The following is a 24422-nucleotide window of genomic DNA, read 5'->3' as shown; positions in this document are numbered from 1 at the left end:
GCGAACGCTTCAATGAGGCAGCAACAGAAGATTCCTCCGGTGTCGCGAAACGAGGTCGCTGGGAACGGAAACAGTTTCAGGCGGTGGAAGAAGTTTTCCGGCGCGACAAAAAAGTGGATGAGGAGAGAGAGGGGGGAAAGGGAATGCTTAGAAAATCGAAAAAGAAAAAGAGAGGGATAACTTAATAGTTTTATTTTAATGTTAACGTTAATGCTTTATTTATTTGCTCTGAAAAAAAGGGAATCAAATATTGACTAATTATTCGTTTCCCTTAAAATATATTAATAAAATCCATTAAATAAACTCAGACGCGAAACGTGAGCACGAAGCGGTAGTTGGAAAGTTGGTTCAACTAAAAATTTTGGCGTCCAAAACGCGCTTCTCAATCTGCGTTTTGGAGGAAATACATGCATTGGCAATGAAACGCAATGCCGTTATAATTCGCAGCATTTATTGGCGGGTATAGAAATTGAAGAACCGGTAATTACCAGCGTAAGCATGAAGCGCAGGAAATGGCAGTATCACGTGCGATGCAACAGCGTTTGGTTTTATACAAGATAGGTTCTAAACCCGAATGGACTATTTTCACCCGCTGAGTTTAGTCTCGCTAAACCAAGACTGAAGGGTATATTTTGGAAATTTTTTGCGAGAAAAAACCGCCGCCAAGCCCAACCCCTACGTGACTCGAGCTTAAAATTACACATTAAATTAAATTAATTCTTATATGTTAATTAATGTAATCAGTAGCATAAGTCTTATTTATTTAAATAATAATATTTAAAAATTTTACTTTCCTAATTTTTTTTTTCTATTTTGAGTATTGTCTTTACTGCACACTTAACACATATTCACTAGTTTCATATTTGTAACATGTAATATTAGTTATAGTAGTTTTAAACTGTCTCAATTTTAAAAAATTTGTAATTAATTTAGCTTTAGCATTGAGTGGGACTTTGAATCTAATTTCAATTATTTATACTTTTGACAATATATTGTCACATATTAAAAGTTTTATAAATTCAATTTTAACAATTTCTACTTAATTCTAATGATTTAAAAATTTCATATTGTTAAAAGCTTCATTATTTTGGAAAGTAAGTTTTATAGCAAATTGCATCTACCAAAACAATGAAAAGAAAAATTTATTATAAATTACACAAAATATATATCACTTCATCTCTTCTCTTTTTTTTCTTTCTGCATGTGAAACTAGTTCGTAGTAAATATCTATTAATATCTTTTATTATCTTTTAATTAAGACAATTTTGTTCAACGAAATAATATTATTGTAAGTCGTAAATTTTTCTTTTTCAGTATTTAACGTAAATGTATTCAATAAAACAAAATCATATGTTAAGTTATAACAATCTCGTTAATTAATTCACTTATTCAATAGTATACATTGTAATTGATAGATTATGTAAAAATATTTATATTAGTAGTAAATTAAATATTATATGAACAAATTTAATGAAATTAAATATTATATTAATTAAGAAATTAATTCACGTTTATTTAATATAATTTTAATACATTGTTCAGTAATCATATAATAATTAATTATATGTATACATATAATTACGTTAATATTAATATGTATAGTGTCAAAAATTGTACACGATCAGTATATTTTAATTAATTTTTTATTTTAAACAATAAATATTAGATGAATAAATTTATTATTAAGTAGATATTGCATTGATTAAAAATTAACTTACATTTATTTAATATAATTTTAAAACATTCTTCGGTAATCATATAATAACGAATATATATATATATATATATATATATATATATATATATATAATTAGGCTAATATAATTTGATTATAATATATTTAAAAATAGAGTATTAAAATTTATTAAAATAAATAAATTACTTATTGAAACGATACAAAATTTATCTCACAAAATTATTTTATTTACAAAGTTTTAATATATAATAAATTTGGCTTATTATTTTAAGAATAATTTAATTTATTTATGTATTTTCTTGAAAAATATTTAATTATGAACATTTTCTTAATGCTTTAAATAATAATATAAAATAATTAAATCTATAAATCATACAAAAAAATTATAAATAATATTTATTATATTATTTTAAATTCACACACATGTGTGTGTATATATATATATAACAAATTTAACTCTTCTTTATAAGAATGAGAAGCTTTTTTAAAATAATTTGATAAAAATATTCATTTTAATTTTTTAAAAATAGAAAATAATGAGAATTTTGTATAAATATTTAATATTAATTTATATTCAACCGAAATTATTTTAACTTAGTTTGTGATCTTGAGTTCAAATACAAGTGAATCAATGAATATAAATGTGTTAAATATTTAGAGGAAGAGTTTTGCTACCTATACTAATCATACTTAACTCAAACAAGATTACCTTTGGGGAAGATACATGTGGTCTAACAAAAAAAAATATCATTTATATTAATTCATTAAAAATAAAAAGTAATTATTTCTAAAATTGTATATATTATATTTAAACGATCAATATTTCACTTTTTATAAAAATTATTATAATAATCATAATTATAATAAATAAAAGTAATTACAATATATTTCCTAGGTTTGTATTATATGTATACATATTTTCTTTTAAAGATGATGTTGTAATCATGAATTATGACATCTTTGTGTTGTGTATGCTTGAATTATATGGATTTTTATATGTTAGAGTATTAATACAAAAGTTGTATGATTGTTGAATAAAGAGTCATTTATTTGCAGTGTTGTGTGATAATTTTGTTGAATATGATTAGTAGAGTGGGTTGTGATCAATCATTAAGTGTATTATCTATGTAATAACTTAAGAATTGTAGTCAAGGACATGTATTGCCTTATTTGAGAGTTCTGGGTGCAGAATGTCTCGCTCAAGTGAGATTGAGTCATGCTAAATTGCGCATTTTGAAGTGTTCTCGCTAAAGTAAGACACGATAAGACTTACTCAATTGTCTTCTTACCCTGGCAAGAAGCGACCTCGCTCAGGCAAGAGAAACTTGCTCAAGCGAAGAGTCATAGGAAAAATGAGTAGCTTTCTAAATTCAATCTCACTCAGGCAAGTACGTAGCTCACTTAGGGATTATGTAGCTCGCTCAGACGAGATGTCTCTCGCTCAAGCGAGAATAGCAGAAATTTAGGTAGTTACATAATTTGGTTTTCTCGCTCAAACGAGGATAAGCTCGCCTAGGTGAGAGCAGGGCTCACTTAAGCGAGAGTTGGCTTGCTCAAGCGAGAGCGCGCAGACCTATAGAGATATTTAAGGAACCCAGTGTAGAACAAATGTGTCACATGGCTTTACACTTATTTCTTGATTCAACTCCTGACTATACCTTTGCCAAAGAGCCTGTTATTCTATACATTGTATTTATATACATGGGTTAACCGACAACTATTTACCTAATTAAGTAAGACCTCAAGAAATGTTGGAGGCGTTGTTGTTTGTGATCACAGTGCACTGAGAATGCGTGTTTGAAAGAGATAAATAAAACGATTTATGACAAACTTATGTGTCGTGACTATATAATTATTTTTGCTTTGTGAATTAGTCGTAGAATAATTATGTTTTTCTCTTATGTTGTAACCATAATTTTCTGTAAGATAGTTTGTAAATGGTAGAATAGATGTTCATCTTTACTAAAATTTTCAAGGAAGCAAGATGACGACATCCCAGGAAAGAATTAGATTGATAGATAGTTTTGTATAGTGTAAACTTAATTATATATTTAATTAGTACTAGAGGACTTGTTATTTTAAGCTAGTCGTAGATTGCGAGGGTGTATCCAGTCATATCTGTATTTTTGAAATGAAATTATATTGTAGTGTCCTTTTTAATTTTCTTTTAAATAATAGAATTCATCATATCTTGTGTATATATATCTATAGAGGTACAATTAGGATCCCACCAACTATAACTTATTTATGCACTTACCATGACCACGATAATCTCAAAAGACAGACCCAAATTACTCTGGAGCGGGTCCTAGGTGTTGAGGTCACAACTGACTCTGGTGATCTCTATTTTGGAAATGATGAGGATCTAGATTCCGAAGATCTAGCAGAGATTGAGAGATGACATGAGGATGACTAGTGCTTAGTCCTCAGTACTTTGGCTTTGGGTTATGACTGCTCTCGAACTTGGTTTACTTTGATTATATAATTATTATTTTAAGTCCCACATATTTTGATGAACAGTTTGTAAATTATTATTATACCCATTACATATAAATGCAAGTTTGATATCCATATTTTACAAATGTTTCCAATATACCATAATATTTAAATTTACAGTTTACCTTATTTAATATCATTGTACTAGTAAACTTGATAAATAATTTTATTCATAAAAAGACTTTAATTTACTCGTATTTATATTACCTGTCATACACCAAAAATTTACATTTTCTGATTTTGTACAAATAAATCAAGCAGGTTAAGACTAAAAATTTTAAGATTTTACATTTTACATTTTTAATATTATAATATTAATTCATAATTATTTTTAATATTTGATATTTTACATCATTATAATATTTTAAATTTTTAATAATGTTATTTCATTTTTATCATTTTAATTTACTAGATATTACACACACTTATTCATACACACACAAGCATATGAAAATGATTGAAGAGATAAATGACATATTTTTTGTTTTTATTTCTACATTTTAAATTAAAAATTTTAAAAAATGTACTTAAGGTTTTATTCATATTTTTATAAAATAAAATATTATAAAATATTTAAAGAAATAATCACTTGATAAGTTTATATATATATATATATATATATATATATAAAAGTAAGATCATTTCGCATTAGTATAAGTTTAAAAACTCTTACATTCAATCTGAACTTTTCATTTAACTTACATCTAACGAGTTTTTATTAATTGCAAATGATAAATTTAGTAATAGCCCTAAGGAGACTCCTATGCAATTGTGCAACTTTTTATTAAAAAAGAAAATGAATTCACACTAGAAATACATGACAACAAAGGTGATACATGTGTTTCTTTTTTTATGCCACACAAACTCAAACGTACCAAGAAATTTACAAAGAATTAGGTAATACACAAGGTAATACAAGCATATTGAAGCCTAAAACATTACAAAGAAGCCATCCTAACCAAACACATAGAAGCTGATTCCTAACAAACCCCGAAAGCCTTATAAACCACTTGAACTAGGCATTGAAAATTTTCAAAATCCGTTCAACTCTGTCGTGATTCTATTTAGAGTGTAGGTGGCCTTACCAAGCTCGTTCCTTTTAAACTCAAAATAAAAAGGATCTACCTCTTCAATCTACATGCTAATAACAAGTCATTTGGTAATTTTGGAAGAGCTAATAAAGAGATTTCTCTGCTTTTCGGATTTGTTAGAAAAGTAATGAATAAGGCAAATTTTCTTTTGACTAGTCATTCTGTTTAGTCGTCACCTTCCTCTGGTTTCACAAAGAATTCAATGTGAGCTATTCGACCTTGCTGCTGATAGCCAACAGAATCGACATATGGGTGCGATACAGATGGTTTGGCAATTGACACCAGATGCTGAACTTTTAACATTCCACCTCTACCAATGCTTAATTTACTTCCTCTATTTTCTTTAATAACACTGTTAGGCATATTAGAAGTAGTTGCTCTGAGGAACTTATATTTGTACCTGTTAACAAAATCCAAGGAAATGACAGATAAATTTAATGCCAGGGAAATGCCAATATTAACATGTAAATAATAGTTTTTAAATGAAAAAAACTTAATACTTGAAAGAAGTGTGATGATCACACTGAAATGCTACCAAGAGATCGGAATTCACATAATACATGAAGTCTATCTGAAAAAAAAAATGTGAACATAATCAATTCAAATTTCAAATCAACAAACAGCATGTGATCATTTATAAGTTGAAAATAGTACAAACCTGCAAGTCTCCATGTCCTTCAGCTCTCAATGTGACAGAAGGAGGATCAGGCTCTAGAGTAATCTGGATGCTTGATCCAGGCCATTCAAGATCCTCAATAGCTTCCTTTAGTGATGCAGACTAGGTGTAGATTAATAATCAAATTGTCAGTTAACATTACCAAAAAAGCAATGTTTGTTGTTTTCACGAGAATCAATTTTAGGAAAATGTGTATATCCATAGAATGTATATTTAGAATCAATAAAAGCACAAAACCTAACTTATCATTTAAAAGGGTTCATTGACATCCAAGTTATTTGAATGCAAATTGGAGATTTCATAAATAACAAATTTTATTTTATGAATGTAGTGTAAAAAAACGAAGGAACTTTGAAGGATAATAAGTGATTCAAGCAGCATTTGAATTTGATATGAGAAAATTATGGCATACCTTAACAGTAAAGGTTAAAGGGTTTGTCCCAGCAGGTTCAAAATTGTAGTCCCATGCAACTGTATCTGGAATCCTTGTCCTGATCTCTGCACAAACACTGGCATCCAGCGAATCTACAGATCTAACGAAGTGGAGAGAGTGCATTTAAGACACAAACAAGACAGTTATACAAAATTGTTTCATTGTAGACGGACTCAAATAAGCATTCAGTGTAAAAGAAAGGCATGGTGAGAATCACATACTTGAGAAGAACCTGCATGTCAGGACCTGGATATTGAATCTGAATTACGCTTGATTGACCAGGAACCGAGAAGGCGTTCAAGCAGTCCACGAAAAGCCCCAAACTCACTCCAAAACGAGGTCGTCCTCGAGCCTTGTAATCGTAGCGAATGAATAGCTGCAAATAGCACAGTTTCCTAAACTAAGAAACAAATCCAGAAATAAAATAAATAAATAAATAAATAATAATGAAATTAAGGAAATGGGTACCTCTCGTTTGAGATAAACCTTGGCTTGGAGGCAACCGCTTTCTTCGACGATCAAAACGATGCCGTGTTCAGACAACTCCAACACAGCGTCCTAGGTAGTTTACTAGTTAGTTACTGGTTAGTTAGGTTGTGAAAGATGAAAGAGCATGCATGAGGGGATTATCACCTGGTGGCGCTTCCAACGAACGGCGGTGAGGGCGTCGACTAGGCCTTGAACGTTTTCCATTTCGCATAAAACGTCTGGGGCTTCTTCTTCCCTGCCTGAATCACTCATTCTTCCCTCTCTACTGCCGAGACAAACTTAGAACGCTATGCCCACCCCTCCAATGGAGCACCAATGGCCTCTGCTCTGGCTACCAAAGCAACATAGCCAGAGAAGCTCTGACTATTTTTATTTACTTTTCTTTTATAAATTATAATATTGTTGTGTATTAAATTATATATTGAATATTAAAATTAATATATTTGTTATTCAGTCATCAATCTTATATTATTGATTTTTTTATTATGCTGCTCTCTTTCTTTAGTTATCAATCTATTGTATGATAAATTAACTTTCATTGTATTTAAACGATTTTTCCTGATTTTATAATATTTTCATTATTTACTTTTTTATATTCATTACAATAAAATTGGTACATTAACCTAAAAAGCTCAAACTAAATATTACAAGTAATAATATACTACTATCAATTTAATATATAATATTTCTATTTCATTGAATGTTATAATAATATCAGAAACACTATATGTCTATAACAACCATAAATAATAAATAAGATAATATTACGATCATAAAATAAAATAATAGTGATAAAATTTAAAAAATATATAAATATACCGTATAAAGTCAATAATCATTTTATTAAAATATTAAACTAAATTAAATAATATCATAAAAGTTAAAAAATAGTAAAAATGAACAATTTTATATAAAGAAAATTTTCGTTTATGAATTGGAAATTGGAAGTATGAATCTGAGTATGAATATTTGAGGATCTTTATGTTAATTTAAATTTTTTAACAGTGATGAAAATGAGAATAGTTAATAGTTGTGATGTTAACTTATTTTATACATTAATGTTGTTTTTACTATTTACTTTTTAGAATTTTTAGTTTGTTTTTAATATTTGTTAGTTTTTGCGCTGGTGTTTTTCTATTTTTAATGTTAATTTTATTAGTTTATTATGATATATGCTATGTTAATTTTTAAGTATGATTTCCTTAATTTCTGTTTTTATAAGCGCTTTTCAAAACAAACGCGTTAATTTGTAGAAACACTTTTTAAAGTTTGCATTCAAAGGTTAAGAAGTCTGTTTATCAAAACATGAAATCTGTTTATCGAAGAGCCTGATCTGTTTAAAGACAAATTTGTATTCGCCGCCGTGCAGAGCCTGATCTCCGGCGACGCGCACCCACGCTTCTCCTCATCAGATGCGACAGGTATTGGAAGCAATGCTTAAAGAATTAAAACTGATACGTGAACTTGATGATTACTGTTCCTGCATAGGTTGGAGTATAAAATTGTATTTAGATCTTAAGTGTGTGTGTTTGGTTTAACTGGTTCAACTAGTGACTCATTGCTCCGCTCTTCTTCCGCTCCACTTCTCTTCCAAGGCTTCTATTGGTTCAACTGGTTTATTATCTTGTCTTATTGTAATCTCTATTTTGTTGGTTTAAATAACTCTGTCCATTCATTCTTTTATCTGCTGCTGCTCTGATTTCTTATAAATCAGATTATGGTTAAATTTTTTATAACTAAAAAAAATGATTAAATGCTATCCAAAATCCCAAAATTAAGGAGAATAGTTTTCTACATGTGTTGTATGAAATGGAATGCATTTATTTTGGATTTTCTGTCTTATAAGTCAATTTCATTTTCTGTCTTTCTAAAAGTTAAAGTTCTTTCTGTGTATGGATTTTGGATACCATCAGAATGACGGAGCAGTTTTGGAAGTTTATTTGCAAGAAACACTTAACAGATTAATAGGTCTCAAGCCCATTTACCCATTGAAAACAACCTAATTGTTTAAATTCTATCTTTTCTGTTATTTCATATTTTATTTGGTGTTATTTACTCTGTTTTTTCATATCCACCCTGTCTTCGTTTTTTCATGACTCTGCTTTTAATTTTGTGTATTTTGCTGTTATCTGCTTCTTACCTACATTGAAAAGACAAGGGAGCCCATGAAATTGGTTGTGTTTGCACTTAGAATGATGTTTTTTTGTTATAGATGAGTTTATGTAACTCTAGATTGTTTATAGAAATTATGTTACTGCACTGATATTAAATTGCCTCTGAAATATTTGGTTATATCTTGCATATTAAGTTCGTATTTAAAGCACTTAGTAAAAATGCAAGGTATGTCAACCAGCTTATTAAGTTCATGTTTAAGTGGTTTCTTTTGGTAGTGTCGCTTTATGAATGATGGATTGGTTTCATAGATTTCTCATTGTTGCTTCTTGAGGGAGTGTAGATATTGCTTTGGCTTGCTCATCTACGTGAAAGGAAGCAAGAAATTAGAAGTGTAAATTTTTTTAATCAAGGTAGATGTTGCTGTGCATGATTGATGGTTAGGAATGAAATTAAATTTGACTTGAAAATTTGCAATTGTTGAAATTTTTTGGCCTGTAAGGCTGCCCTAATCCTAACCCTGGCTCAATGGGCTTCTGATTTATTAAGCCTTTTAGTCCTAACCCATATGGGCTAGGGTTAGGGTTGGGTCAGCTGGGCTTTTTGACAACTCTATTTTTACGTATACTTTCCTAATTGGAGGATTTTTACTAACATAGTGCTTTTTGTCTGATTGCATTTGGTTGTCTTACTATGGATTGTTTGCATTTGTCTCATGCTCATCTGTGGAACAATTGTTCAATTTATTTGAAGCCTGTTGTTGCACTTGTATCATGCTTATTTGAAGCTCTGTTAGGAACAATTTATTGATGTTTGATTTCAAGTGGCGGACCAGTGGTAGGTAGTTAATAAGTTGCATAAACTGTCCTGGTCTAAGTGGTAATAATGTTGATTTTTATGGTCCATTAAGAAAGGATTTAAGGACTATCTTAAATGAGAATCAACAAAACAAACAGCAGAAAAATACACAAATCAAAAATCAGATAAGAAAGATTCACCTCCTCTCCAAATCTGCATCTAATTGAACTGATGCAATGCAATGCTCAACTTTTTAGTAAGTATAATAAATAGGTTGTTATTATATGAATTATTAACCTGATTAGTAATTAGCATAATTGATTTGTTCAGAACCCTTCCTCTGGAGGGATATCAAAGGGGGCTAGTTTTCCTTTGTCAGACCTTCCAATTGCATTTGAGATTGACCTAAATTTGTTTGTTTTTGTGTTCCTTGTATATAGCATGAAAGACTGATTTGATTTATCTGCCCTCATTGCATGCTCAGAGTTCTTAGTGGTTTTCAGAATGTAAATGATGCTGTGTTTTCATAGTTCAACAGCCTTGGAGACATCAATTTTTTTTTAAAATTGAAGAATATTAGTATGGTTTTTACCCTTGATTAGTTGCCATATAAGATGAAGATGAATTAAGAACTAAAAAAAAAAAATGGATTTAGTGATTCTTTAATAACTCAGCTGATGGGTGACTGATCTTTCACTGCTTCAAAACTTTTTTTTTTTCCAGTTTCATCATGGCAAAGTGGCGATTTATTAAACTTTGCACGTATCTGTTAGTGTGGAGTTCATTCATATGGTCACCTGGAAGATGCTTGCTTGGTGATTCAGTTTCAAGTCAGGTTGGTAAAGTAATTGTTTGTAGATAATTCTGCTCCATCTTTGATAAGAACCAAGGTATTCAATTACAAGTAAAATGGGACTAAACCCCAATTACAGAGATCAGGGATTTGAACCATTGGAGCATTACAATCATATTCACCAAAAAAGAAGAACAAAGATTGAATTCCTTATTGAATGACTGCTTGAATTCCTTCCCTCTCTCTCTTTAATTATATCCCTCTTGTAGGTTTCACACCTCACACCTTCCTCACTCCTATTGATCATCTGCAAGGTGGTTACTGTTAAATACATGTAATTATAGTAATAAAGATAGTTTATCTTTGTAATTATGATAATAAGGTAATTGAATATTCTGTAACAACTCTCGTATTTATGATTATCAATATAAATATATGCTTCATTATGCAATTGAAACACATGAAATTCATCTAATGCCTCTTGTTTTTTCTCATCACTCTTAACATGATATCAAGAGCTTGACAAGAGGCAACACTAATCTGTGACTACCTAGTGGGCCATCTGGCCATTGGTGCAATTTTTTCCTAATCCCATTTTAGGACCCATACTTTCAGGATGACCTTCCTTTTCGGCCAGTCTTTTCTCGTTCTTCACTACTCTTCATCGTTGAATGGACCATTTTTTAGCTACTTTTTTAGCAAACCAACTCAAGATCAGAAGTGGCACCCCAAGATTGGCTCACCCTTGAAGTTTCACTATAACTGGAGCCCACACGCCGCCCAACATTTCTGATCCCTGTCTCTCTCTCTGCACTGTGTCTCATGGCATGTGGCGACACATTGGGTGAACTTTCTGGCCAGTATTGACACAAAAATAAATATTCACCTTGACCTTCTCCACCCAGATTTGTCCTTGCTTGCTCATTTTGGGTTGCATGTTGCCCTATTTTCAGTCTTCTCAGGGATGTTTGGTACAATTTACCACTATCTCTCCTCTGTACTGACCCATAGCTAACCTTACCCCTCCAAAGGTGAAAACTCAATTTTAGCAATTATGTCACCACCTCACTCTCTATGGATAAGTTGGATAGGATCAACTATGTCACTTTAGACATCAATTTTGGCTTAAGGGTCAAAGTTATGTTGACGATCTTGTTACAAAGGAAGAGTACATTGCTGTCACTGGGTACCAAACTGATAAGAATTAGGTATCTTATTAAGAAGAATTAGGGATGAACCCCAATTACAAACACACACTGCAAAACTTCAAGGGTTTGCACCTCCCAATGCCATAAAGGCTCTAATTTCCTTTCACAAATCACCTTCTGTCCCTCTTATTTATAGGCAACATGCCTTATTCAAACTAACTCACGTAACTAACCAACTAATGGGTAACTAACTAACTTATTTTAACTAACTACTAATGGGGGTTAACTAAGTAATCTACTTTGACAAATTATTAATGGGGGTTACCTAACTAAAACCTTTGGGCACTCTTATAGATTCGAATTCCAAACTTCTATCAAATCAGGAGGAGCTTCTCTCTAATTCAGAGAAGTATAGAAGACTAATTGGGAAGTATAGGAGTTCCTTAACTCCATTGTGAAAGGCATTGGAATGCAGTATTTTGCATTGTGAAATATATCAATGGAGCATTGGGAAAATAACTCTTGTATGAAGACAAAGGTTACACTAGAATTATGAGTTACTTTAATGAAAATTGGGCAAACACTTCTATTGATAGGAGATCCACTTTAGGGTGCTACGTTTTTATTGGAGATAATTTGATTTCCTGAGAAAATAAGAAGCAAAATATGGTTGCTTGGATATCGATTATAGTTTCGTGCACATGTGAACTCATTTGATTGAAACAGATGCTTAAAGAATTGGAAATTGGAAAGTTATGCCAATTACACTTATTTGTAATAATTAGGTAGCCCTACATATTATCTCAAATCCAGTATATGTGGCAAGCTTAAGAGGTTCTTATATTAGTTATATATGTGATAAGGTGCATATGGTTTATATGCTCCACCTTGAGTGTTAAATACATGTAATTATGTGTAATTATAAAAATAGTGAAAGTTTATTTTTGTAATTATGAAAATTAAGTGTTGGAGTTAATGCAATTTTGGGAGTGTATTTATAATGATTTGTATTGAATATGTAATATGCAATTTAGTTATAATTTAGAAAATCCCACAAATCAAGGGATTGTAGTTTTAATAAGATAGATATTTTATTCCCTAATTAGTATTAGAAACCATATATTTTACCTAATTGATAAGTGAAATAATCAATTCAAATCCTAAAAATCCTAGATTAGGTAACCGAATATTCTATAATTACTCTTGTATTATGATTACCAATATAAATATACTTTGTTGTGTAGTTGAAACTTATGGATTCATCTAATGCCTCTTTTTTCTTTCATTGCTCTCAATAGTTACAACTTTAGTTCTCATCTTGTCCCCTTAGTCACCTCATCCTTGTTTCCATAGAGTCATGTATATTTTGGCTTTAGGTTATGAATCATCATGCAAGGCTGTGTAGTTTATTGGTATCAGGCCATGCATCATTAAACGCAATTGTTCATCTGGTTGTACATACTTTGCCATCAGGCTATGCTCCTTCCAGGTGCCAGCATCGGCATGCATACCTTTTTGGCATGCTTCATTAGCCCATTCGTGCTTCAGACTGTGCGTACCTCTATTTTTTTTTCCCAATCATGAGTTTTATTGTTGAGATCTGCCTCAAAATCATTTGTTATTTTGCTCCTTCTTTCAGAGCTATTAATTTTGCATCCAAGCCATAAATTTAGTGAGATCAAGCCATATCGATCATAATCATGACATAATTCCCCCAAAAACTCACAAGATAAACAGGAAGAATTGAGTTTATCAAGCAAGTTCCCAGTTCCTTGAAAACCTTATCTGCACCACTCATTCGCTAGCGTCTCATCCCTAAGTGTCATCTTGGTTACGGTTTGAAGCAAGGGCATTTTACCAGCAAATACTAATGTAGTTTAGTCCCAGTCACTGTCATCTATTGTGCCATATGTCCATACCATTGATGTTTATTAGGATTCTATCAATTCACTTCTTTATCCCCACAGCAGATGCCGCAACACTGGTGTATGATAAGAACCTCTGTCATTATAGTTGAAATGACTTCCTCCAAAATGACCATATTACCAGCACCATAGTAATGCACAGTTCATGCAGATTATTGATTGTTCCATAATATGTCACAGAGAATCTAGTCTTTGGGAAGATTGAAAAGACATTGCACTCATGATTGGTGGCCGTGGTAACAGAAAAACAGCATCACGGGAAGAGAACATGAAGCAAGCATCATGAAGCATGCATACTTTTGTAAGTAATTGACACATTCAATGCATCTAACATTTCCATTTGACACATTCCCTTCCCCTTTCATTCTGTGATTCCTGAATATTCATTTCCTCCACTCCCATCTGGTTTGTTACACCAATTCCCTCTGTCAATACTTGACCCTCTTACACGACTTGTTAGAACCGTGGCAGAGGAATATATGATTGATATCAATAAGAGAATATAAGTGTGGAAGGTTTATTTAAGGAAGAAGGGTGGAAAAGAGGTAGCTGCAGACAAAAGATAAGGATAAGACTTAGCTAATGTTAGTTAGTTTGTTAGTATTGATAATGCAGTTAGTTTGTTCATATTGCTAGTTGTTAAAATAGATTCTATAAATAGAGTTTTTTTACAGGGGTATTATTGATTTTGTTGGTTGTTTTGGGGAGAATTTCATTCTCTATTCAGGAGCTGTCAGCTTTGGGGGATTCTTTTGTAATCCTAGTTCTTTCTAGTGATCAATAAAACCATCTTTTTCTTCAATCCTTACCTTGATTTTATCTTTGAACCTTAACAATTGGTCTGACCTGTCGGATTCATTCCCTATATCAACAAGGATGAACGAGAGAGTAGAGGATCTTGAATCTAAGATTTAGAATATTGAAGCTTTGCAAAAGGCACTTTTGGATTATGAGGGAGATGTACGTCATGTAACAAGAATTATTGAGAGAGATACAGAAGATGAGCACTGCTAGGGTGACGGAAAACCAGCTGCACGAGGAGTTGCGTGGAGAGGGGACTAGACACGTGAATGATGAAAATATAGGGGACCCACTGCAAAGAAGTTATTTAATTCTTTGAGGGAAGCTTTGGTGATAGATTCTGTTTTTACATTTGCTAATTTGGAGGAGGTTTGAGATTGAATGTAATATCTCTGTTAGCAGTCTTAGCACTGTTTTTATGCAGCAAGGTAGACCAACAATGTATTTTAACAAGACCTTGTCTGAGGGGTACTTGGCTAAATCAATATATGAGAAAGAATTGATAGCTATGATTCTTGTCATCCTACATTGGAAGCATTATCTCTTGGAAAGGAAGTTTTTGGTCTACACGGATCAATGCAATTTGAGACAATTGCTGCAATAGAGAGTGATTTATGTGGTTGTTGACCAGCAATGCTGGATACCAAAGCTGTTAGGCTTTTAGTTTGAGGTGATTTACAGAATTGGTTGTACCAATAAGGCTTCCGATGCCTTGTCTTGAAAAGGAGACACAGAGTTTGGCAACTTCAATTTCTTTTCCTTAGTGGCAGCAACTTGCTGTTATACAAAAGGAAGTCATGAGGTTTCTTTCTTGCAAGAAATTATTCAGGAACCAAATTCCAGACCTGGGTATTCCTTCAAGGGAGGAATCCTATACTATCATGGCAGATTTATACTCTTTGTGACTTTTTCTATAATTCCAAATTTATTGCAACTCTTCCAATACAAGAGGGCATTTTGGTTTGTTAAGAACTTATTAGCATTTGGCTGGAAATGTCTATTGGATTGGTATGAAGAAGAGGGTCAAGGAGTTTGTATAGATTTGTGACACTTGCCAAAGAAATAAGTATGACGTAGCTTCCCCTGCTGGAATCTTGCAACCTATACCAATTCTCTCTCTTATCTTGGCTTGTTAGTTAGTTTGTTAGTATTGATAATGCAATTAGTTTGTTCATATTGCTAGCTGTTAAGACAGATTCTATAAATAGAGTTAGTTTTTTTATGAGGGTATTATTGATTTTGTTAGTTGTTTTGGGGAGTATTTCATTATCTATTTAGGAGCTGTTAGCTTTGGGGGATTCTTCTGTAATCCTTTTTCTTTCTAGTGATCAATAAAACCATCTTTTTCTTCAATCCTTAACTTGATTTTATCTCTGAACCCTAACATGACTCTAATACAGTTTCCAACAGCAAATATGAAATAGAACAAAGAAAAGAGGAAGAGAATAATTGTGATTCTGTATTCATTGCAAGAAAGAACATATGGAAAGGAGAAAGACTCCTTACTGTCTAGAGCAGTGCTCCTAATAGAAAAACAAATATGTTTCTTCTACCCAAATGCAACAAAAACAGAATGATCACCCCTGATCACTCATGATTCCTATATAACAGAAATATCTCTTATTTTCTCTTTCTCTCTCCTCTAACTGCCTTCCCCAAATCTCTCATGCCATGTCAGCTCCTCTTCTCTTCCTTCGTGAATACACCAACAGCTGCTTGGGATTGGATTTCCCTACATGGGCCAAAGGCTCAACTGACGCACTTAGGAATGGGGCCTTATCAGACTCGTTCCAAGTAATTGCTGTTTTGGCTTATTAATTGCTCATACATCAACATAACTGAGAGAGATCTATCAATTTTCAATTCTACTATTCTCTTATCCTAAAAATAGTAACAGTGATGAATTTCATCTCATTGTGCAATTATAGTGCAACTGCAATACACCAAAATAATAAAAATAGAAAAAGAAACAGAAGAACAAAATGCTGTTTCTAAAAATATATTTTTTTGTTAAATGATTGATGGGTATACTTGGTTCTTTTCCTGGTAGCTCCTTTCTCTTTTGTGTTCAACTTGAAAATACACATAAAAGGTACCTAAACATGGATGTAACAAGAATTACAATACATTATATACTGATAGTGCATATCAAAGGTGGATTTTTCCCTTCAAAAAGTTTGTTGGGCTTGAGAGCATTAAATTCCATAATCATTTAAGATGTGAACAGAGATTGGATGGCCCTACAGCATTATTTATTCGGCTTTGTTTGCTTTTGTGTTTGTTTTCTTTCTTTTGGAGCATATTGTGTAATGTAATTTTAACTTGTCTCTTTCTCTATTAAATATTTTCCTATCAAAAAGAAGGAAAAAAAATTGCAACATTATTTAGTGCAAAATTTGACATTGACAGCTTATATGCATAAATCCGGGTAAGCTGGCTTATCATTTTCTTTAGTTTAGATAAACATTTGAATGCAAATGCTCTTTGATAGATATCAGTATTCAGTATCACAATAGTCTGCATTAATCTTGCCGAATTGTAACCTTTATCCTGCTTAGTTTGACCTTCCTCATATGCAAAAGTACGTCCATATCATGTTTCTTTTCTTTGAATTATGACAAATAATATCTTGCATTTTCAGGTGGTGAGTTCTCCAAATTCTAACTCCAATATCAGAAATTCTCAAGCTTTTTCTCTCACCCAGAAGTTTCTGATGCAATCGTTTTATGAGAGATATACGAACTTACATGATTCAGATTTTGAAAATTTCATGTCTCAGAAAGTCACTTCTAGTTTGTGTGAAGTGCTTCCAGATAACCATAACTTTAGGCTGAGATTATCAGATCTAAAACGCAATCTTATTGGTGAAGGTTCACACAGATGTGTAGACACATCAATTAAATTCCAACCCCAACAGTCAAAATATTTGTCTGAAATTGTAAGCTACTCATGTGAATTCATAATTATTGAAAGACTGCCTTCTGGAGTTTTTGCTGATCTGTTTGAGTTACAACATCTTGTTCAGCGTGGTGGTAAGTACTCTCCACCTGCCTTTCAGATATAAAGAGAAAAAGAGGAAAAAAAAATAAATCTACTTTTTAATTTCAGGAATATTTCCATGTATCTTCAAGTCAATAAAACTTTTTATTGCAGTGTTCAGTGATATAGCTGTCTTTGGCGATACAAATCTGGAGCTGCCTTCGTTCTTGTCCAATCGATCTGCTGTTGAAATCCACTTAAATGTTGACCCAAATATATTACTAGAACCAACTGATATCAACATAGAGCTTCCATTGCATGCACGATATCAAGTAAGGCTATATGATTCAATTATCTTGATGTGATTTTCAGATAAACTTGCCCTTTATTTTAATCTAATGTTTTGCAAAGTAAGGAGGGTACATATCTTTTGAAGACACCATCACCATATGATAATTGCTTCAACTAGAGAACAAAATGATTCTATGCAACATATACCCTGTCTAATTACTTTTATTATCAATTAATGCTAATGTTGATAGTCCTATACTAGTATTATGATAGAAACTGGATCAGAGAAATGTGGAGAGAAAGAAAGAATGTCTTGGTCTATCCTTATTTTATAGCCTCCTAACAGAAACATAATTAACTCCTCCTAACTGAAACTTAACTAAGTATATGACTGGCCTACTCATTAATTTTTGCTGTCTATCATATTACTAAATGCTGTCCTTTAGCAGGTAGACTGCAATTCTGCCTCAATTCGTTTCTTTCTCTTTTATTTTGTAGCCTTTGAATGAAAGTGGCTACACGCCTGTTGAATTTGGTGCCCCGGATATGTTGGTGCACTGCAGCACACTGGAAAAGTTGGAAAATCGCAATTGCTTGTTCAAATTGGAAAAGGATGATGCTAATCTGTATGATACTCGTATTGTTTGGAGAATAGCTTCTGGAAAAATGGCGCATGCTGATCTCGTTTCTGCTGTTACATTTATTTCAGCCTTGTTATCAACTCTAGTAATTGTTGTTGTATCATTATATTATTCTAGTAGTAGACTGAACAAATATTTAAAACAATCGTAAAGGTTTTTTGAAATGCATTTTTTTTTTCTCGAGTGGCTGTAAACATTCGTATTTGTTAAATTTATCTGTGGAGTATTTTCTCAATAGTCAAAAGTTAAAAAAAAAATTGCTTGTCTTCCATAACACCAAATATAACAGCAGTTCTTTCTGAATTGCTCACAGGTGGAAAAAAAGGGTGTATACAAGGTGCCTTTTTTCAAAAAATATGTTTTCATACTTCTTTATTATGCTTTGCTAGTCTAAATTTTTAAATTTTCACTTTCGCATATAAATGTACAATCGATGTCTACTGTGTTGAAAGTAGTTAGTTGATTTGAATATTTAGTTAGAGTTAAAAGTGATTGTCACATAAGTGTAGGAAAAGTTTGCACATTCACTCAGGTACAATTTTATGCACGTGAAGATTGTGCAAGGCCGTATTTGTTTGATAAAATTCTTATATTTTCACACTTACCATAGTCCCATAACATATTTTTTATTGTTTGACCACAAATAAACTCTTTTAACGTCAAGCAATTCTCGTGAAATTAATTATTTTAACATAATTGTATTAAAATACAAACCAAACAGAAAGACAACGAATGTGCGGGAAATGTACTCCCAACTTTTGTCGAAATATTGCTGCATGAAAGCAAATAATCTGAAGATAACCTAGCCACTACGGCTGGAGGGAAATTGCACATAATAACAGTTACTACCAATTGGTTACAAGGTCGCTTTCGGAATGAACCTTACAGAAATTGCTAGGAAACTCGTGAGTAAAGATAGCGACATTGACGATAAAAGATAGCAATATTCACTGGAATTCGACATATAAGTTAAGCCAGTTTACTACATAATTTATTAATCTTCAATGATTCTACAGCGATTGGGCAGTCCTAGAAGGATCCATTTTACCAGCACAAACAAAGAAATCTCTACCAATTAGCAATTTTCCACCCCTCCTTATCACGTTTCTGGCTTTTAAAAGACATAGATGAACAACTTCGCTTAGCATAGAAGTATCATTACGAACAACTTGCAATTACCTATCTAAGTCATCATTTACATCCATTTTCATTTTTTCTTATATACAACATAAAATTCCAATTTTGGAAAAGAAAACAGATTATCATATATGAAGGTTTTGCTGAAGAGTCATCAGCACTGCCTGTTTTAGGATTTGCATTTACAAGTGAAGGAAAATCAAAGAATTAATATTTTTTTAATTAAAGAAACGAGAGAGCTTATACCATAATCCGTGACACATCCTCAAAACCCCAAACACTAACATAGAGAGAGAACAAAACACCCCACAACAAAATTATGGAAATTCCCACATCATGTACTGAATCAGATGCGAGTGAACCATGAGACCCGGGAAAACACCAATCAAGTGACATCATCAGCAAGGGAGATACTATTTGCTGCTCTGTATATATGCATTTGCTTCCATAATGGAATTGTGACAATCTTTGACTAAGCAGCAAGAACTATGATCACGATGAGAAGCACAATCCCAAATATCACCAAAAGCAAGCATGTCTTCAGAAATAAAAGAGAACACAAGATTAACAAAGGAAAATACACAGCTTTCAAAGGAAAAAAAAAATAAAAAAATAGGTGTGAACAAAGATCAAGATGGTAGAAATCTGTATTAGTTATTCCATCAAGCACTACTTCCCAGCCCCTTCCCTACCCACTCGTGCCATGATGAAATATGCCCTCTCCCAAAACAAAACAAACTAGTATGCAATATGCAAACTGATAAACCATAGATCACCTATACTGATTTATGCCAATCCCCATTTTTTGGCCCTTAAGCCATTCCTCTTAGAATATATTTACTCAGGAGATTCCGTATATAGAATAAATTTATGTCATGGAAACAGGTTTAGACTTAGACAGAGTAATATAATTGCAAAAGAAAAATTATGTTACCAAAGACGAATTTGATCTTTGGGTTTTTGAAGCTTTTACAAGTTGAGATTTAGCTTGTGCAGTTGCTGCATGAGAGTTTTCAATGTTGGAGCCAATATCATCTACAAAACGAAAATTTGAGGCATCAGATAACATAAACAAGTACAGAAAAATAAATTCATACTGCAATTTAAAGATACATGTAAAACAAAAGGGAAAGATGTAAGTTACCAATCATAGCTCCTTGCTCATGGACAAGCACAGCAAGATCTTTGAAAATCTCATTAACTTCACCAATTTGCTGCTGTATTTCTTGAATTCCTTGCTCCCTTTCCTCAATGATAGCCTCATTGAAAGCAATCTCATTATCTAAGAACAAAACCTCCTGCCTGCAGCAAGAATAATGCAAGATGGTGAATTTGAAAACTAGACTTTTCTCATAACACAAATTGATAAAATGAAAGCTCAGTTGTTCATCTAATTTAGTGACACATGAGAATCTTGCCATTTATAATGCCACCACCTACATTGCACCACAGAATAATATAGAAGATAAAAACAGAGAGGGGGGGAGCGAGAGGGAGAGATAGAGAGCTTTTGGTATCAATTCTTTTGACAGCAAAATAGTACTTTGCAGATGACCGTGCAAGGGCAGAGGTACTAAATGTAGCAGGTTAAATTGGAAATAGCCCTTTCTGATAAATAATTCATGTTCACTTTTCCATCAAATTTAACAACATAGAGAGGGTTGATTCACATTGCCAACTCCTTTGAACCACCAAAAAGAAAAAAGAAATTAATTCTTTTTCAGCCTAACATAAGTTTTCAAATGATTAATACTGATAATTGACAAATGATAAAATTACATTTTGAAGTGTTGCTTGTTTCACCATATATCAATTTTATATAATATAGCAAATTTAATATCGGGGCAGAATCTCTAATTGAAAACAATGCAATGATCTCATGAAAATATGTCTGGAAATCATTGATTTACTACCAATAGGATATGAGAAATCACCTCCTTGATTCCACAAGTAGGGCTCGCTGTTCTGGAGTCTTATCAGAACCAACATCTACTTCACTAGCTGTATAGCTGCAAGCCAGAAAGAAAAGCCCATGTCGTAATTGTTGTATGCAATAGTGATCAGAATTAATACCAACAATAAATCACTGAAAATGATTAAAGAAGCACAATTGATCACCAAAAAGCCAATTACAAACGAAGTATTGTAAAACTAACCTACTCTTCATTATTCAGAAACAGTTCACATTCTACATAAACCACACATTCAAAAACAAAGGAGGAGCACAGTCGTGCCCCTAAAAGTTTAGAGACTAATAATAATAGATAAAGCACCTTGAAGGAAGGACTGCTTGTGAAACAAAAGGAGTGTAAGCTGTTTCCCTTTCAGCTGCAAGACGTTGTGCCTTCTGAAACTCTTTCAACACTGCTTGAAAATCCTTTGCAAGTTTAGCATCTGCTATCTTCTTGCTTGCCTGAAAAAAGTAAGAAATTGTTTTGAGGCAAAAGATATTGAAGTCATGGCACCCTAAAATACAATATACAACTACAACAAACCTTTGCAGTATTCATTAAAAATTGAAGCTAAATAGTCAGAGACTGAGACCATATAAGCAAACTGATTTGCACATTCAGATGTGGTACAATGCAAGATAAAGGCCCAAACTTACATTGACTTCAGCATGGTGATCAATGTCACTAGCTTGCTTAAGTTTAACTGATGTATCCTTCACCAATTGCCCAATATGCAGTCTTGTCTTGTGTCTGCATGTTTAAAAAATTAATATACAAGTTCACAACACCCCTTGGCTTTGTTAATTATCTACTTTTAAATCATGGCCTGGCGTAAGTTTCATTTATAATAGTATAACTATTCAAAACATTAAGAGTACGGGGAAAATCACTGTATGCTCTATTACACAGCATGTCCTGTTTCTGATATGAAAAATTCAGATATCACTACTATATCTTTATCCCGATTAAAAACACAAGCAGAGGAAACAGGGGCTCAATCAAAGTATAAGAAACAGAAATTTTGATTACTTTTCCAGTATAAATAAATAAAATAAAATTCCCAAGCAAGTTAACATGCATCTCCCAAAAAATAAACAAATAAATAAAATAAAAAGTCCTTTGCAATTCAATAGAGAAAAAAACACGAAAATTATAACAAGAAAACCCATCGTTTAAATTCTTCACGATTTCGAGCATCGACAGCCTCTTTACGAAAACGATCGCCCTTGAATTTTCATAATTCGAAGGGCAATTCAGCTGAATCAAGAGATAGCGCCGAAATTCCGCAACGGAATTTTAATTAATAAGAGAAAAAAGCTTTTATTTAACTCTGCGTAGGAAAAATAAAAAAAAAGAAAATATTGTTTTCAATTGAATGAATAGGATCGAAATTGTGACGAATAAAAGGAACTAACAGCTTTTCGCGGAGCTCAGGGGTATCTTTGGGGGTTCCGAGAGTGTTGACGAGTCTCTGAAAGGTGGATACGGCGGTGTTGATCTGGAATATTCCGGCGGCCACGGCTTGCGTGGGGTCTTGCTTCCCATTGATCAAGCCGCGCCTGGAACCGAAGGGCTGGCCAGCTTCGATGTCCTGAAAACTCATGATTCTTCTTCTTGCGATTTCACTTTCTCGAGAAAATCGGGTAGAATTTTCCTGAGAAAGTTGAAAGGCCGGGATCTGGGAAGAGAATAGAAGAGAAGAAAAGACCAACCGGAATATGGGGAATTAGGGCAAGGCAAGAAAAAGAGAAGGGAAGATTGGGATTCGGTGAGGTAGTTTCTTCCCTGGGTCTCTGCTATTGCTTCTAAATTCTAATTTCCTACGTTGACGTTGGGGACACGTGGCAGATTTGAATAGGGTCACAATCAAAATTTTATTTTAACATGAAATATGAATATGAATACGAATGAATGAATATTTTTATATAAAAAATTTAGTGGAAGAAAGGTTGCTCTTATTTTAAGGTAAGAAGAGTTGTTATAATTAAAATAGTATATAGAAAATTTTAATTTATTTTATCATAAAATAATAAGAGTTGTTTTAACCTTTGTTATATGTAATTTTGTTTTGTTTGATTCATTCATTAATATTATTTTAATATTTATATGAATGTAAATTTTATCATATTCTTTTTATATATTATCTTTCTAATATTTATTTTATAAAATAAATAATAAATAATTTTTTTCACTTTTAAAATAATAAATATATATTCGTATTTAATATTTATTTTTTAAAAAATAAAACACAACATATTCTGATAAGTTAATAATTAGTAATTAATGGATCTGTCAGTTTAATTTAAAATTGAAACTTAGAAAGACCTCATGATATATGGAAACACAAGTTTTATTTCAGTTTAGTCTGCCTCTAAAGGGCAAGAGTTCCTTCTTATATAAAGGATAAAAAACATATATAATTATTACATGACAAAAGTTTGGATAAGATTCTAACCTTTTATAAAAAGACTTTAAACAACTAACAAAACATAAAGTTTTTGGTACACATGAGTCACACTAAAAACATAATATATAAAGATGCTTTGTTACAAAAAGTGGCTTTATCAAAGATTCTTTAGTCCTTGAAAATAGTTTCATGACTAGGACAAAGATTTGGATCGTCATTAGTATCCCATCCTTCTTGATCCATTATTAAGTAATAAGGATCTTGAGAATCCATTACTGTATCAGTTGGTGATGATTCAACTTCATCACGTATAATGACATGTCCTTCTCTTTCTCAATTTCCAAAAGCAAGACTAGAAGAGACAAAAGGTGGAACCACTTGTTGAAACTTATTCCATATGTTATCATCATGAGGATTTGGAGGGCAAATGATGTCCATAGGTTTTAGACTTGATCAAGTGGAATTTACTTTGATCATTTCTTCCTGAGTTCCATTAATTACATGAAGATAGGTAATTAAATCTACCTAGTGAAAATGTGATCTTTCTAGTTCAAATA

General features: G+C 32.2%; 3 protein-coding genes across 5 annotated transcripts; 1 reads left to right on the top strand and 2 right to left on the bottom strand.

Annotated features, from left to right (window-relative positions):
- Positions 1-4952: 4952 nt before the first annotated feature.
- On the bottom strand, positions 4953-7269 carry LOC113858680. 2 transcript variants are annotated; one of them, XM_027491406.1, is made up of 7 exons: positions 7026-7269; positions 6861-6950; positions 6614-6768; positions 6372-6492; positions 5942-6061; positions 5784-5854; positions 4953-5683 (listed from the first exon to the last, which is right to left on the bottom strand). In XM_027491406.1, exons 1-7 carry the CDS (start codon positions 7131-7133, stop codon positions 5449-5451), a joined length of 900 nt encoding a protein of 299 aa, XP_027347207.1. In that variant the 5' UTR covers positions 7134-7269; the 3' UTR covers positions 4953-5448. The 2 variants fall into 2 exon arrangements, with proteins under 2 accessions (XP_027347207.1, XP_027347208.1); XM_027491407.1 differs by having other exon boundaries at positions 5457-5683; positions 5806-5854; positions 7026-7135.
- Positions 7270-8125: 856 nt separating this feature from the next.
- LOC113858947 (phosphatidylinositol-glycan biosynthesis class X protein) lies at positions 8126-18557 on the top strand. Its single transcript, XM_027491756.1, has 5 exons — positions 8126-8302; positions 10515-10626; positions 17100-17490; positions 17612-17769; positions 18227-18557. The coding sequence occupies exons 2-5, from the start codon at positions 10522-10524 to the stop codon at positions 18518-18520; spliced, it is 948 nt and encodes a 315-aa protein (XP_027347557.1). The 5' UTR covers positions 8126-8302; positions 10515-10521; the 3' UTR covers positions 18521-18557.
- A 1058-nt stretch (positions 18558-19615) lies between these two features.
- LOC113858247 (syntaxin-22-like) lies at positions 19616-23247 on the bottom strand. Of its 2 annotated transcripts, none has more exons than XM_027490781.1 (7): positions 22874-23247; positions 22115-22208; positions 21780-21919; positions 21441-21515; positions 20651-20808; positions 20441-20541; positions 19616-20044 (listed from the first exon to the last, which is right to left on the bottom strand). In XM_027490781.1, the coding sequence occupies exons 1-7, from the start codon at positions 23059-23061 to the stop codon at positions 19979-19981; spliced, it is 822 nt and encodes a 273-aa protein (XP_027346582.1). In that variant the 5' UTR covers positions 23062-23247; the 3' UTR covers positions 19616-19978. The 2 variants fall into 2 exon arrangements, with proteins under 2 accessions (XP_027346582.1, XP_027346583.1); XM_027490782.1 differs by having other exon boundaries at positions 19673-20044; positions 21780-21907.
- Positions 23248-24422: the final 1175 nt, after the last annotated feature.

Source organism: Abrus precatorius, unplaced genomic scaffold (genome assembly GCF_003935025.1).
Source record: "Abrus precatorius isolate BTA unplaced genomic scaffold, Abrus_2018 Scaffold2, whole genome shotgun sequence".
Taxonomy (NCBI): Eukaryota; Viridiplantae; Streptophyta; class Magnoliopsida; order Fabales; family Fabaceae; genus Abrus; species Abrus precatorius.
Note: the sequence above shows the minus strand (reverse complement) of the source record. Positions and strands in the feature narration are given on the sequence as shown.